General features: G+C 43.9%; 2 protein-coding genes across 2 annotated transcripts; both read left to right on the forward strand.

Moving 5' to 3' along the window:
* The first annotated feature begins 205 nt into the window (after positions 1–205).
* Positions 206–1,681, forward strand: LOC144712519 (pentatricopeptide repeat-containing protein At5g66500, mitochondrial-like). Its single transcript, XM_078586812.1, has one exon. It carries the CDS (start codon positions 206–208, stop codon positions 1,679–1,681), a length of 1,476 nt encoding a protein of 491 aa, XP_078442938.1.
* Positions 1,391–16,324, forward strand: TTN8 (Structural maintenance of chromosomes (SMC) family protein). Its single transcript, XM_078585735.1, has 18 exons — positions 1,391–2,389; positions 2,872–3,108; positions 3,736–3,969; positions 4,436–4,674; positions 5,005–5,271; positions 5,355–5,625; positions 12,044–12,168; positions 12,679–12,788; positions 12,882–12,989; positions 13,076–13,215; positions 13,392–13,481; positions 13,584–13,792; positions 13,889–14,058; positions 14,714–14,823; positions 14,906–15,288; positions 15,430–15,681; positions 15,781–16,005; positions 16,089–16,324. Exons 1-18 carry the CDS (start codon positions 1,952–1,954, stop codon positions 16,132–16,134), a joined length of 3,654 nt encoding a protein of 1,217 aa, XP_078441861.1. The 5' UTR covers positions 1,391–1,951; the 3' UTR covers positions 16,135–16,324.
* The last annotated feature ends 358 nt before the right edge of the window (positions 16,325–16,682 follow it).

Here is a 16,682-nt window from a genome sequence, read left to right on the forward strand (position 1 = left end):
CGACTACCTACTAAACTGATTAAGTTACCGGTTACACAAACACACTCCGGTGGACCGCCCGGTTCAGTGAACCGGACCGGTCCAAGATGAATACAACAACGACCACGTCTCCTTGGCCTCTCGTCGACGACTTTGATGGAGCCTGCGAGACTGCGAAGCGGGTGGAAGGCCGCGACTGCGCTCTCTCCTCGCATGTACGCGAGCGATGAGAGCGCGAAGCTCTCCAAGCCTTCGCCTGAATGCTTCTCTGTCCGCCCACGTCAGGGCGGGGGAACACGACGGCGCCCTTCTCCTCCTCCGCCGGATGCACCGCCGCGGCGTCCCCCTCGATAGCTTCTCCTTCACGCCCGCCTTCTCCGCCTGCGCCGCGCTTTCCTCGGCCCGCGGCCGGCTCGCCGGCCGAAACCTCCACGCCCTGGCGCTCAAGACCGGGGCCCTCTCCGGCTCCATCACGTGCACCGCTCTCCTCGACGCGTACGCCAAGTGCGCCGGCGAGCCCCCCGACGATGACGCCACCCGGCTGTTCGACGAAATGCCGAGCCGGGACACCGTCGCTTGGAACGCGCTGCTCGCGTGCCTGTCCCGGCGTGGCCGCGCGGCCGACGTCTTGACCACGTTCCGGAGGATGGCTCTCCCCGCTCGGGTCCGCGCCACCGAGTTCACCCTCGCCACGCTGCTGACAGCCTGCGGCTCGTTGACCGCACGGCAGCTTGGCGAGCAGGTCCACGCCGCCGCCGTCGTCGCCGGCGCTTGCGACTCCGTCGTGCTCTCCACGACCCTCGTGGGCTTCTACGCCGACTGCGGCCTCGTCGACCGCGCGTCGACGGTCTTCGACCTTCATCTCCGGCGCGGCGGGGACGAGGCGGCGCGCAACGCGTTGATCGCGGGGTGGGTCAGGAACGGGCGGCGCGGGGAGGCGTTCGCGGCGCTGCGGGAGGTGGCGGCGGAGCTGAACGCGAAGGCCCTTACGGCTGCCCTCGCCGCCTGCGAGCTCCGCCGGGGGCGAGAGATCCACGGCGCCGCCGTGCGGCGCGCCATCACCGGCGGCAGTCCGGTCCTCTGCGACGCGCTGTCGGACATGTACGCGCGATGCGGGGAGCTGGAGCCGGCCCGGCGCGTGTTCGAGCACGCCCCGGCACGGGACGCGGTCTCCTGGGCGGGCCTCATCCGCGCGTACGGGCGCCACGGGCGCGCCGGCGAGGCGGTGGCGCTGTTCAGGAAGATGCCCGGAGGAGCGGACGGCGGGGCGCTGCTCGCGGTGCTGTCGGCGTGCGGGCACGCGGGGCTGGTCGAGGAGGGGAGCGAGTGCTTGCTGGCGGCGCGGGCGGGGGGCGGCGTGGAGCCGGCGGCGGAGCACCGGGCCTGCTTCATCGACCTGCTGGGGCGGGCGGGGCGGGTGGAGGAGGCGTGGCGGGTGTTCGACGGCGCGGGGCCGGAGGTGTGCGCGTGCGTGGCCGTGCTCAACGCCTGCGCGGCCAACATGGACCCCGAGAGAGGGCTCGTCGCGGCGGAGCGGCTGCTGGGCCTGGCGGCGACGGGCGGCGGCGGCGCTGCCGCGTACGTCGCGCTGGCCAAGTTCTACGCCGGCGTGGGGATGTGGGAGAAGGCGGAGGAGATGAGGCGCTCGATCAGGAGCCGGGGCCTGCGCAAGGAGCTGGGCTTCAGCCGCCAGATCGACTGAGACCCTCTCTTTCGAATAGAGTCGGTTTCTCGGCCGTCCGATCCGCATCGTTCCATCGGACGGCGGGAAGATGTGATCCCGATCATTGCAATTTCACTTTATTTTCATTTTTCACTGCCTCAGCAAGCCTACATCTGTTTCCCGCCTGAACTCGTCGGAAGAGGGTTTTCTCTGCTTCGCCGTCGAAATTTTCGTCAGATCGGTTGTGAGCGAGCTCTTCCCCGACATGTGAGCATCGCCGGAGTGTAGAAGGCTGAGATTTCGCCGAAGATGCCTTCCGTTGTTTCCCAGGGTAAGATCCATCGCCTGGAACTCGAGAACTTCAAGTCCTACAAGGGATTGCAAACCATCGGCCCCTTCTATGATTTCACCGCCATCATCGGTCCGAATGGGGCCGGCAAGTCCAACCTCATGGACGCCATAAGCTTCGTCCTCGGCGTGCGGTCGGTCCAGCTCCGCGGCGCGCAGCTCAAGGATTTGATTTATGCGTTTGACGACAAGGAAAAGGAGCAGAAAGGGAGGAAGGCCTTTGTGCGGCTGGTGTACTTGATGGCCAATGGCTCGGAGCTGCACTTCACCAGGTCCATCACGAGCTCTGGAGGAAGTGAATATAGAATTGACGGCAAGGTCGTGACATGGGAGGAGTATAATGCTAAGTTGAAGTCCCTTGGGATCCTTGTCAAAGCACGGAATTTCCTTGTCTTTCAGGTGATTATCTACGCCTTCTCTTGTCTAGTGTCACCCCAGATGAAACCACGATATCTTCAATCTATATTTGAATTCACAATAACCCTTCATTTCCCCTATTCATGGATCTTAGGATTCTGGATAATTTTCTTCCGTTGGTCTTGCTTCATTTTAATCCGACCGCCATTTTTATCAGGGAGCCACCTCCTTATCAGAAGAGAGATAATAAATGGATATATTATAGAGAGTTTTTGTGGCTTCAATCACTCGGTTGATCGATGCACATTCAAATGAAGGGAAAACTTATTGCAAAACAGAGGCTTTTGATGTCACTCCTCATCTTAATTATTCTGTCAATCTTGCCTCCGCTGCGTGTGCTTTTATTTAAATGATTGTAGCTGCCTTTCCGATGGTTTTCAGCTCCCTGTATTCTGATAACATGTCTGGAGAAATTAAATAATTGACGAAAATTTAATTAATCATCTTATGAAATACTTGTCCAGGGGGATGTGGAGTCGATTGCGTCAAAGAATCCCAAGGAACTTACTGCACTCATTGAGCAGATATCTGGATCTGATGAACTTAAAAAAGACTATGAAGACCTCGAGGAACAAAAGACAAGAGCTGAAGAGAAGTCAGCTCTAATCTATCAAAAAAAGAAGACGGTTGTATTGGAAAGAAAACAAAAGAAGGCTCAGAAGGAAGAAGCAGAAAAGCATCTCCGCTTGCAAGATCAGCTGGTATCCTTTTTCTAACCTACCCTCTTCTCTGAAAATGGTCTTTAGTGGAAGTCCATTTACGTTGCCACATAATCATTCTTGATGCAACGATCTCCAATTCCTACGAAATTTGACTCTCCCTAAAAAAGACGTTAGCATAAGGCGGACCAGAATAATGTTGTATATTTCTCCACAAGAGTCCACTGTCATGGAAAGTTAAGTTATCGTCGCGTGTGTTTATAGTTGACGAGAAGATGTCCTTGACAAGGTCACATTGGTGCGAATATTAGAATCTTAGAGATATGGTTCTGGATTCGTTGCAGAGGTGATGATTTCTGTTCAGGTGTCAAACATATGTGTTCATTGCATTTTATATTCATCAAGACTAACGTGCTACTAAAGTTATCGTTTGGTTGGCAAATTCAGACTTTAATGTTGGGCTCTATATTTTTTTCATTCTCCCACTTAAATCTTTTATTTGTACTTTTTATTTTTTCTTTTATGGGGCATAATACTTAATCTTTAATGACATTTAACTCAATTTATTGCTCAGCGTTTGTTATTAGAGTTTTTCCTCGAGTTACTTCGTCGACTTTTTTAAGACTCTTTTAAGACTCCCCCCTCTGAGTTGAAATTGTTTGCGTGCAGAAATCAGTGAAGAAGGAGCATTTTCTATGGCAACTTCTTAACATACAGCGAGATATGACAAAGATAAATAGCGAACTTGAGGCTGAAAGGGATAACTTCGAGGGGAGTGTAAAGGAACAAGACACTAGTGACAACGCCGTCAATGTGAAGAAGAAGGAGCAGGCTGGATATTTAAAAGAAATAGCGCTTTGTGACAAAAGGATAGCTAAGAAGAAAATTGAACTTGATAAAAAGGTTTTTTCCCCGTCAATGCTTTCGAGGAATTTTCCTTATTTATTCTGTCCCATGGTTGGGATCTCCCTTTCCTTGTATTTTGTCATTTTTTTATCCATTGGGATTCTTACCATTTCTTGTACCTGCACGTCAAGTCAAAAGAGTATCGCAGATTCTCCCGTTCGTGGCGAATCATGCTCAATCGGAGAGCAAAGGGAGTATCTAACTCCTCGTTTTTGGAAAACATTGCCAAATAAGCTTTTTGATGGGGGGCTTTCTACTTTTTATTGGAAACCGTCGCAGAACTAACTATTGGAGCTCCAATCGTTTGAGCTTGGTTTTTAATACTTCGAAGAAATTATCTGTTCTTTTTTCTACCGTCAAAAGCTTGATGGCTTTTTTCTACATTACATATTTTACCCAGTTCAGATTCAGCCTGATTGATTTCAGTGCATAACGATGAGACCATTCTTTGTTTTTGTTTTAGCAACCAGAAGCTCTCAAGTTGAAGGAGGAAATTTCTCGAATTAAATCCAAAATTAAAAGTGGCAAGAAAGAGCTAGAAAAGAAGAAGGAAGAGCAAAAAAATCACGCTAAAGAAGTTCAGAAACTGAAGAAAGACCTTCGGGATGTCACCCATTCTCTGCAAGAGCTGAACGAGAAAGGACACGATGAAGCCGGTAAACTTCAGCTGGGAAGCAGCCAATTGGAAGAATACAATAGAATGTGAGTTGCTTGGCTTCTTAGCATTGACAGATATCATTCTTGTGCTTTAATATTTATCATTAACCCCAATAAATACTCCTACGGGTCACCAATTTTATGTGATCTTTCCAATAATTCTTCAAAAAATAAACCTTAAACTTCTTATTGTGCTTTTCCTGAGACTCCGCAATGAGTAGGTTTGATATTTATGAACTAAGTTTTCTGTTGTAGCTACTGCAGAACTAGGGGAAATCTCCTTCTTGTGTTAAAATCATGTTGATCTTTGTCAATTCTTATTAGAGTTTCTGGTGCTAATGTGTGGTGACGAATTTTCGTCAATCACAATTATAGAAAGGAAGACGCAGGCATGAAGACCGCAAAACTGAGGGATGAAAAGGAAGTTCATGATAGGCAGCTTCATGCTGACATTGAAACACAGAAAAATCTGGAGGAGAATCTCCTGCAGTTGGCCAATCGTGAGCAAGAACTCAAATTGCAAGAGGAGCAAATCGAAGCAAGGCTGCAAAAGCTGGCTGATGCGGTGGGCAAACATAAGGAAGAGCTGTCTCGGCTAAAGAAAGAATTAGGTGAAATAAAAGTTAAGCACCAGAAAGCTGGGTAAGTCACAGATTAGTCAACTCCTTAATGTGAACCATCCTGCATATTCACCATTTGTCATCCTTTCGTTTAACTTTTTTTAGGGCCAAGTATCAGAACCTGAGACAGAAAATTGAGGAAGTAGAGACAAAGGTGCGGGAACTCAAAGCTGATAAGTACGAGAGCCAACGAGATGCCCGGTTGTCAGAAGCAGTGGAAAGTCTCAAACGCCTTTTTCCGGGTGTCCATGGGCGAATGACTGAACTATGTAGGCCCTCCCAAAAGAAGTATAACCTTGCTGTGACTGTTGCGATGGGTAAATTTATGGATGCTGTGGTCGTTGAAGATGAAAACACCGGAAAAGACTGCATTAAGGTGTCCCCTCAACTGTTCCAGTTTCACGTCAATCTGCTACCATAATGATTATTGTTCGTTTTATGTATTAACTGTGGGCGCTGTGAATTAGGATATTTCCTAATAGAGCATTTTTTTATTCATGCTCTATATGCTGATCCTAGAAAAAAAGTTGATCTCAATAAGATTTGACTGCCGGCTGGTCAACAATTTATATCCTATTTTGAATGGCACTTCAGCTGATAACTTGTGTTATGGAAAATTCAAGTTTTCCTAATATCATCTTTATTTTTTCCCTGGATAAGATTTTTTATGATGAACAGCGTTTCCTCTTTTGCCTTAGTCTTCTGTTTCATTCCTATTGCGGCAGCTTTATTCATCTTTTTGTTCTTGCTATATTTCAAAAAAAAATCTTTTCGTTCTTGCTTTTAATTTTAATTGTTTGGTGTTTTGATCCACCAAACTATTCCTTTCTGATAGAAATATGATAAGAACCCACGAGTTCTTTTTGAGGAAGATGAGGATAGAGGAGAACCAATGGTAATATCGTCACCTGGTACTCGGAGGGACAGGAAGAACGGCGAAAATATCATCAGCTGTAGGCATCTTTCAAAAGTGTGAAGAATGCAGAGAATTCTGCCTTTGGGAACAGATAGGACAAATGAGGCCTTTTTGAGACAAATGAGAAATATGCAGAAGAAGTTTATTGAGATTTTTGATACAGAGAAAAGGGGAAAAAACTCACATATAAACAGGTTGGGAAAGACTTTCCTTTATAGGCTAAGTCCTTTCTCAAGATAGCCGTTGGGGGCAACGGTCATATAGCCGTTGCCCCAACGGCTATTTTAAGGGGCAAAAAGGTCATTCTTTGGGGAGCGATAGAAAAAGAAAGAAAAAGAAGGAAAAGAGAAAGGAAAAAGGAAGAGAAAGTAGGAGAGAGATAGGTGGGCCATTTATAACTCATGGCCCACCTTTTTACATGTGTGTCAAAATAGAAAAGGATGAAATTAGATGTTTAACACTCCCCCTCAAGTTGGGCATAGATGTTAATCATGCCCAACTTGGACGCCAAATCTTGAAACTGTCTTCCTGGTAGTCCTTTGGTCAGAATGTCAGCCACCTGTTGCGGTGATGGTATGTATTCTGGACTGATGAGTCCAGAATTAATCTTCTCTTTGATGTAGTGTCTGTCAATTCTTGTATGCTTAAATGCGATCATGATGCACGGGGTTCTTGGCCATAGCAATAGCTGATTGACTGTCAGAATATAAGATGATTGGCTTTGGAGGAATGAGTTTTAAATCAGTTAGAATATCGTTAAGCCACATTCCTTCGCAAACACCTTTCTTTAAAGCCCTGAGTTCTGCTTCAGCACTCGATATTGAGACTTCCCGCTGCTTCTTGCTACGCCAGGTGATTAAATTTCTTCCCAAAAAACTGCAGTATCCAGATGTAGATCGACTATCATCCAGAGAGCTTGCATAATCTGAATCGGTGAAGATTTTAACCGTAGGGTCTCCCCCTGCCTGAAATAGAAGACCCTTCCCAATTGTCCCTTTCAAATAGGAGAGAATACGGTCAGCTGCTGTCTGATGAAACTGTCGTGGATCTGACATATACTGACTTAAAGAGTTCACAGCAAAGGATATATCTGGTCTTGTGTGGTTTAGATAGAGTAATCTGCCAATCAATCTCTGAAATGATGTCTTATCGATGGGGTCGTCCTTGTCGCTCTGCTTGGCTTGAAGTTTGACATTTGTATCCACTGGAGTGCTTACTGGCTTACAATCCAATTTACCTGTATCCTTGAGTAGATCCAGGACGTACTTGTGTTGAGATAGGACAATGCCGATCCTGGAATAAGCTACTTCAATACCAAGAAAATAAGTGAGTTGACCTAAAGATTTAATATCAAAGTTGCTGGTCAGATGACGTTTTAGATTTCCAATTTCCTTGATATCGTTGCCAGTAACGATAATATCATCAACATAGACGATTAAAATAGCCAGTTTGGAGTCTTGGCCATGTTTGAAGAATAGGGTATGATCACCCTCACTTTGTGAGTATCCAACTGATATGAGTAGATGAAAATTTCTCAAACCATGCTCTTGGGGATTGCTTTAATCCATACAGAGATTTCTTTGCGACACACATATGATGAGTTTTCATGCAATAGATAACCGGGGGGAGGAGCCATATATACCTCTTCTTGCAGTTCTCCATGTAGGAATGCATTTTTAACATCAAATTGCGAAAGATCCCACTGATGCATGGCTGCAAGTGCAATTACTAATCTTACTGTATTCAGCTTGGCGACTGGAGCGAATGTCTCATGATAGTCTATTCCATAAGACTGGGTATATCCTCTGGCCACCAGTCGAGCTTTATACCTTGCAATAGAGCCATCTGAATTATATTTAATCGTATATACCCATCTGCTACCAACCAATTTCTTTCCTTCTGGGAGTGGGCCCATATCCCATGTACCATTCTTCCTTAATGCCAACATTTCAGTCATCCATAGCAGTTTTCCATTCGGCTTGAGACATAGCTTCTTGAACATTTCTTGGAATGACAGTGGTCAGTAGTACCTGAACAATCTTTCTGTAACCTGAGGACAGACGATCATAAGACACATAATTGCATATGGGATATAATTTCTTACTGCGGCATTCCGAGTACCCTTGCTGATGGCAATAGACCAACCTTGATTAGCTGGTGCGAAAGGTCTTCATGAGTATCTTCCTCGTTCTCCATCTGAGTAAACTCTTGTTCTCCATCTAACTCTGGATTGTCCTCAGCCGTTTCCGCTCGATCCATAGCTGGAGAGGAATTTTCAGATGGATTAAATCCCAGATTTTCCGTATCTAAATCTGTTCCTGTTTCATTTACTTCCAAATAACAGTCAGATCGATGTCCCTCATTGTAGAACATGCTGTATTCATCAAACTTCACGCTCATGTAACAAATGTTTTCTTAGTAAGAGGATGGTAACACACATAACCTTTCTGAGTAGATGAATACCCACAAAAATGCACTTGAAAGCTCTGGAGTCCAATTTTCCTGCAAAGTGGGAATAAACATATGCTACACACCCAAATACTTTAGCAACCAAATTTGTATGAAGAGATAATTCTGGGTGACTTGAGGCTAATAGATCAATCGGTGACAGTAATGACAGGGTTCTAGATGGCGTTCGGTTGATAAGATGTACAGCAGTAGCCACAGCATCACTCCAATAAGTCTTGGGGCAGTTTCCTTGAAATAATAGAGATCTGGCTGAAGACATAATGTGCCCAATCTTTCTTTCAGCAAGTCCATTTTGCTGAGGAGTGTTCACACATGAGGATTCATGGATAATTCCATGATCATTCATGTATTGATTAACTTCAGAACTGAAATACTCCCTTGCATTATCAGATCGAAGTATTCTAACCCTTTTCCCAAACTGGTTATTGATCAACTCGATGAATCGGATGATCACGGTTGGGACTTCTGATTTGTGTTTAAGCAGGTAGATCCAGGAATATCTTGAGTAATCATCCACAAAGATTATAAACCATCGGTGCTGCGATCTTCCTGTAGTAGAACAAGGACCCCAAACGTCACTATGAACCATATCGAATGGAAATTTCTTCCTATGATCAGTTCTTGAAAAATGAGATCTTCTATGCTTGGCAAATTGACAAGACTCACAAACCAATCTTTGGATATCAATGTTTTTAAACAAATCAGGGTACACTTGTTTCAGAAGATGAAAGGAAGGGTGTCCAAGTCTCCTGTGCAGTAAGAAAATACTGTTTCTTGACTGAGTGTTGAGAACCATCTTCAGAGTCCTCTGTCCTTCTAGTCCGTCCACTAGCAGGAGTCCCCCTTGCCTTCTAGCAGATAAAGTCTTCTGGCCGGTTTCCTTTTCACACAAAAAACAGTTAGATGAGTCAAATATAAATCTCCAACCTGTGTCGTCCACTAGTCGTTGTAGTGACAACAAGTTGGCTTTAAGTCCTGGTACATGAAGAGCACTTTGTAGTAATACATCTTTAATCTTTATTTTCCCAATTCCTGCCACTTTTAGAATCCCACCATTGGCAGTAAAGACAACATGATTATCATCTATTACTTTATATTCCTCAAAGCATGATTTATCAGGTGACATGTGATCTGTGGCTCCAGAATCTACTATCCATCCATGAGATTGAAGATTTTCATATGTAGTAAATGCAATACTTTTATATTCACCTGATTGGGCGAGAGACGCGGAGCTGAATTTCTTGAATACTTTCTCGACTTCTTCAGCTATGAGCTTTTGAATATCTCCTTCTTCTTTCTTTGGTGCTTCTCCCACTTGACTGCTGGAGGATGCAACATAGGCTTTATTCTTTGCTCCTGCTTTCCATAACCCTTTCTTTTGAGGTCTTCCTTCCATGCCAGCTTCCGGCACTCCTTAATATGATGTCCTGGCTTGGTGCAGTAGGCGCAGACTACGGGTTCTGTGCCGGTTGCTTCCTTAGACACGTGCTTAGACGATTTTTCTCTTGACTCTTCTTTTTTAGCGGCATGTGCTACTGAGACAGAGGGCTCAGTCGATAATTGTTGCTTTTGGCCTTCTGGCGGCTTGATCTTCTTTCTACAATCGGCACTTGTTGCCTCCGAGATCGCTTCTTCCAATGTAGGGAATTTCTCCCGATGGATTAGCTGGGATCGGAGACTTTCATATTCAGAATTTAAGCCCATGAGGAAGGTAAGTGTTCTTACTTTAATCTCCCTTTGCCAGTACTCGAGATTCTGAATTGAGACTGGCCATAGCTGATCAATTTCCCTCCATATTGCCTTGAGTTGGGACGCATATGAAGCTACTGATAATTCCTTCTGCCGGATGAACTTTACTTGAAGAAGGAGGTCATACACCCTCCAATCGTTTTGCATTTCTGCACAGGATTTACGGATTTCCCTCCATATATCTGCAACAACATCCATTAGATAATACTGATTTCTTTGTTCTACCTCCATATTTCTCACCATCCAGTTGGTGATGTATGCTTCTTCTGCGCGCCAAAGCTTCAATCTGAGCCTATCGGTAGGTGGTGAATCATCAGTAAGATGGTCACCCATGAAGGCGGCGACCAGTGACCTTTCGGTCAATTTCATCCAACTATATCCGTTTGTACCATCATACTTAAGATCCAGATCTGGTATGACCAGTCTGTTCTTAGTATAATCATATATATGAAGCACTTCGTCTGCAGAGGATTCTTCTTCCGAGCTGTATGCAGAAGCTTTGGCCTGCTTGGAAACTTTCCTGGAAGCAGCCTTTTTTCCCATATGATGATAGAACTTGCTTGCAGACTTGCAGACTATGGAGCTCCTTTCGTCAGGGAAGGTTGAATGAATCAACCTTGCTCTGATACCATGTGAAGAATGCAGAGAATTCTGCCTTTGGGAACAGATAGGACAAATGAGGCCTTTTTGAGACAAATGAGAAATATGCAGAAGAAGTTTATTGAGATTTTTGATACAGAGAAAAGGGGAAAAAACTCACATATAAACAGGTTGGGAAAGACTTTCCTTTATAGGCTAAGTCCTTTCTCAAGATAGCCGTTGGGGGCAACGGTCATATAGCCGTTGCCCCAACGGCTATTTTAAGGGGCAAAAAGGTCATTCTTTGGGGAGCGATAGAAAAAGAAAGAAAAAGAAGGAAAAGAGAAAGGAAAAAGGAAGAGAAAGTAGGAGAGAGATAGGTGGGCCATTTATAACTCATGGCCCACCTTTTTACATGTGTGTCAAAATAGAAAAGGATGAAATTAGATGTTTAACAAAAAGAAATCGTCTGCTGAAGGAGGTAGACAAAAGGAAGAACATCGCTGGAGGAGATATGAGAACCGACAGCTACTATTTACTTCTTGGCTGCCCTCCTAAAATGAAGGCTGCCCGATTTAAAGAAGAATGCATCCAGCGGAAAATGATGGAAATATCTTAAGATATGATGGGGATTTTATCAAATTGATTTCACATATTCAGCCGGAAATATTTATTTAGTGCTATCGATAAAACGTTGAATTGAAATTCTATTAACTAAACCTGATTAAGTGGTAAGGATTGAACACAGCTTGTAGTGAGAACTTCAAAAATTTTCCTTCAAGCTTTACATCTGTGAACTTCTCATTTGAGGGCATTATTTTCTGCCGTAAGTTGAAGAGGGATGATGTGACTGTGCATCTCTAGGTTCATTTAGTTTAATTGTGACTTTCAACCGCATTAATGTTCATTCTACTGCGAAAATAAGTATACTTCTTTGGGATTTTCCAACTGGTTTTCATATTTAACTGTCCAGAGTGTCAAATGGGAGCCAAAAATTTTATTCACCTCTCATGATGCTCTTCTAAAATTGACGAATTACTTTCATACGAGTTATGTATTTATCTCATGTCTCTCTTAACAGTATTTGAAGGAACAGAGGCTTCCTCCTCAGACATTCATTCCACTGCAATCCGTTCGTGTAAAACCAATAGCAGAAAGACTGCGCACTCTTGGCGGAACCGCTCAGCTTATTTTCGATGTGATACAATATCCTTGTCAACAAATATCTTCAGAATCTGATATTTCATTAATGCCTAAAAAATAAGGTTCTGATGATTATTATGCTCGTATTCTGGTCTTCGTTTCCCTAATGGCCGTCATTTGGTAATAGATATTATGTAATCGGAAGCTAGTATTTTTTGTTTTAGATAGCTTACATCATCTTAAGTTATTCCACTGTTTGGCGTGTGGCTCACTTCGTTGACTCCCGCAGAATACATCATTTTTTGTCTTTCAGATGAAAAATCTCATGTTTCCTCCCATGAGTCGTTGTTTCACTGATGCATTTTATGTAGCCAATATTACTTTCTGCTTAGTTTTATACTTCAAATTTTTTTTTTTTTTAGTTTTAAAGAAAGATATGGAGAAAGTAATCATTCAGATATGTTGAACTCTTTATGAGGTCTGTTCACTGGGACTGTTAAACATGGATGAATGAGCGGCATAAGGGTGCTAGTTAGAATATGCTTATTATTCTTGTTAACTTAACGCTTGTACATTCGACCGAGCGCTAGAAAGGGCCATTCTGTACGCTGTCGGGAGTACTCTAGTATGTGATGGACTGGATGAGGCCAAAGGACTAAGCTGGAGCGGGGAGCGCCACAAAGGCAACTCTCTCATTTCCTCTCTCTATGTTGTTGCTTTTATGCATTCGCATTTTTCCATTATTTATAATTTTCTTTCCAAATGTGGTTATCTAGTTGTAACTGTCGATGGAATCCTGCTCACCAAAGCTGGCACAATGACTGGCGGAATTAGTGGAGGGATGGAAGCGAGGTCTCAGAAGTGGGATGATAAAGCTATTGATGGTCTCTGTACCATACTTTTAACCTCGGTGATTTATCAGTAGATTCAGGTTATTATTTTCACGCGTAACACTTTTTATCGACTCCAGATCTCAAAAAACGGAAAGAACAGTATGAATCAGAGCTTGAAGGATTAGGAACAATCAGAGAGTTGCAAATGAGAGAGGCTGATACGGCAGAAAAGGTATCAGGGCTTGAACGGAAGATCCATTATGCCACCATTGAAGAGGTGGGTTCCCTTCTCTAAAGTGGTTTTTCTCTTTTCGCCGTCCACGTCTTCAATAGAGGCCTTGATTTCTTGTTTTCTTGCGATGTATATCTATAATTGAAGCCCTGGTATTTTCGTTTTATTGCTATGTCACGAGTCAACGGTCTTTATTATGTCTCTTTATGGCTACTATGCAGAGCAAGATGCGAGACAAACTTTCAAGATTAAAGGATGAAAAGCGAAATGTGAAAGGGGAGATTGACCGTCAAGCTCCTGACGTGGAAAAGGTGTAACATTGTTCTCGTATTGTGCACCATTGTTCTTGAGGTTTGATTCTGGGTCTTTGGAATTAATTCAAACTTTGTAATTTGCGTCCTTTCTTTTTATAGTTGAAAAAAGTGGTGAGTAAAAGTAGAGAACAGATCCAAAAGCTCGAGAAGAGAATCAATGAGATTGTTGACATGATATATAAAGACTTCAGCGAATCTGTCGGCGTAAACAACATCAGGGAGTATGAAGAAAATCAGCTGAAGTTTGCACAAGAATTATCCGAAAGAAGACTTAGACTCAGCAACCAGATGTCGAAGTTAAAGTATCAGTACGTGTGGAAAATTGAACTTCAAGGATTTTACTTTCCAAATTCAAGTGTTCATACTGGGAAAAGAGAACAGATCTTCGTCATTTTCTTTTGCAGGTTGGAATATGAACAGAAGCGGGACTTGATGTCACCAATTGAGGAGCTGAAGTCATCTATAAAACATTTGAATGAAGAACTAGATAGGATTCAGGGGAAAGATTTGGAGGCTCAGTTGGCTGCTGAGGAAACAGCAACACAGATGAATAAATTGAAGGAGCATGCTGATGGTAAAAGCTTATCCAGTAGTCCATTATCGTCTGTATTAAATTTTTAGTGTCCCTCTAGATTTTGTCATAGTAATATCAGATATATTAGTCTGTTAACAGTTATCTTATAGAGACGTTTATGTAGGTTTCTACCAGTATGCGAATTTCTGAAAGAAATAAAACACACTATAGACGATAAATCAAGAAAATGGAAGACTACGTTCAAGCAGTGGCGGTACAGGCCCAGATTGACTCCTGTACAGCTTCTAGGGAGGATCTAGCATACCGACTTAGCCCTCGATTATGTTTCGTTTAGACATTCCACTGAATGACTCAATCTGCTCATTCTCTTTCCAGCTGGAGTCTAATGATGGCGGAACGCCAATGAGAGTACTACCTTGTGCTTCGCCCTCTTAGTTCTTGGTCGTCAAACTAAATTTTTTTCATAGTATTAGACTAGTATCGATTGCCCCGCTGATGTTCTTGGCCACCCAACTACATTGATTTTCATTGTACCAGACTAGTATTGACTGCCTTATGCTTCTCCCGCTTATGTTCTTGGCCGTCTAATTAGATTATCATTGTATAAGACTAGTTTAGTCTTATACAATATGTGAAAGAATTTTGCCTCTTCTGATTTTTACCATCAGCATTGATGTGTTCGCTCTCTGTACAGAGTGGAAATCCAAGGCTGATGAATGCGAACTAGCCCTTGGAGAGCTTCGGAAACAAATTGCTGATATCACCGCACGAATAGGAAAACTGAAGCGCTTGATAAATTCAAAGGTAAGCCGTTAACCGTCTCTGCTAATTCGATTCCTTGTCAACACCCAATTTCTCTAGGCCTGCATTTAATTCTATTTTGCAGGAGTCCCAAATAGAACAACTCAAGTCTCGTCAGCAGGAAATAATGGAAAAATGTGAGCTGGAACAGATACAGCTCCCAATCATTGAAGAAGACTCTATGGAAACCGATTTGGACTCTCGGACTCCGGCGTTTGACTTTAGCCAGCTGAGCAGATCACACTCACATGAAATGCGTACCGCCGAAAGAGAAAAACTCGAGGTCGAATTCAAGCACAAGTGGGAGTCGCTGGTGAGCGAAATCGAACGGACAGCTCCAAATCTGAAGGCGCTGGACCAGTATGAGGCTCTCCAAGAGAGGGAGAGAGAAGTGGTGGAGGAATATGAAGCCGTCCGCAATGAAGAGAAAGATGTCGCTGATAGATATAATGCTATCAAGCAGCGGAGGTATGCCTCAAAGACTGATCATCGTTCTTTGGAATTATTTTACAATGCTAACTATTGGGGTTTTGGTGCTGTTGTTTCGTTGGATGGTAGACCGTCTTTTTTTTACATTTTCTGTAAAAACTTGTGTGATTTTTATTTTAGATACGAGCTTTTCATGGAGGCTTTTGATCATATTTCTACAAACATCGATAAGATATACAAGCTTCTGACGAAAAGCCAGACACATCCCTTGGGGGGAACGGCTTATCTGAACCTTGAGAACGAGGACGATCCATTCTTGCAAGGCATCAAATACACAGCCATGCCTCCTACCAAGCGTTTTCGAGAGATGGAACAGTTATCTGGGGGGGAGAAGACCGTCGCGGCTCTGGCGCTGCTCTTTTCCATTCATAGGTATAGGTTTAAAATGCCTTTTTCCGTGAATTATTTATAATGTCGACCGCCTTCTCCCTGTTTGACTTGAGGATCTACTGAATCGAGCAACTCGTTCAGCTTCAAGCCATCCCCGTTCTTCATTCTGGACGAAGTCGATGCGGCTCTCGACAACCTAAACGTTTCCAAGGTGGCCGGATTTATCCGGTTCAAGTCATGTGGAAACAGGCAAGAATCTTCTTCTGACGGCACAAGCGGCTTCCAGAGCATTGTGATTTCGCTGAAAGATAGCTTCTATGACAAGGCTGAGGCGTTGGTCGGAGTTTACAGGGACTCGGAGAGAAGGTGACGACCCCGTTTTACTTGCTAATTCTTTTAAAAAAAATGAGAACTCAGCCTCATTGTCAACACTCTGGTGTGTTCTGCAGCTGCTCTAGAACCCTTACGTTCGATCTGACCAAGTACAGGGAGTGAGGACTCAAGGTGATCTCCATAAACCTGTAAATTCTTTGTTCTCATATTCATGCGTCTGGCTAATATAGATGTCTGCCCTGTATGGAGTTCTCATGGCTTTGATCTTTCCACCTAACCCAGAAAAGAACTGGAGCTCTGTACATGGCTCCTTAATTTGTAGTCAATGTTAATTTCTTTGTTCTCCGTGCCAGATTTACTGTCCATGGGGGATTTTTTGCTGGATCAGATTTTTGTTTCAGTGTGTCCTCGTTTATTGACCAAATCGGCCTCTCGAGGCTGAGTCGACCTTTCAAGTTTATTAATTCAAAACGAATAATACTTGCTAAATGCGTGATCCACTGAGAAATGTGCTGACAGTTTAAGGATTTGACATACGATCATCGGCTGCCATTAAAAATTAGGAGGCTAGATCTCGTGTTCAGGCTAATGATTTTGCACACCTCATGCAAAGGATCACAAAAGGTGGTTGAATTGGGGCTTCTTTTTATGGTCTCTCTAAAAGAGTTCTACATATGATTCCAAGTATGACGCCGTGACTTTATCTACCA

Source organism: Wolffia australiana, chromosome 14, assembly GCF_029677425.1.
Source record: "Wolffia australiana isolate 7733 chromosome 14, ASM2967742v1".
NCBI lineage: Eukaryota > Viridiplantae > Streptophyta > Magnoliopsida > Alismatales > Araceae > Wolffia > Wolffia australiana.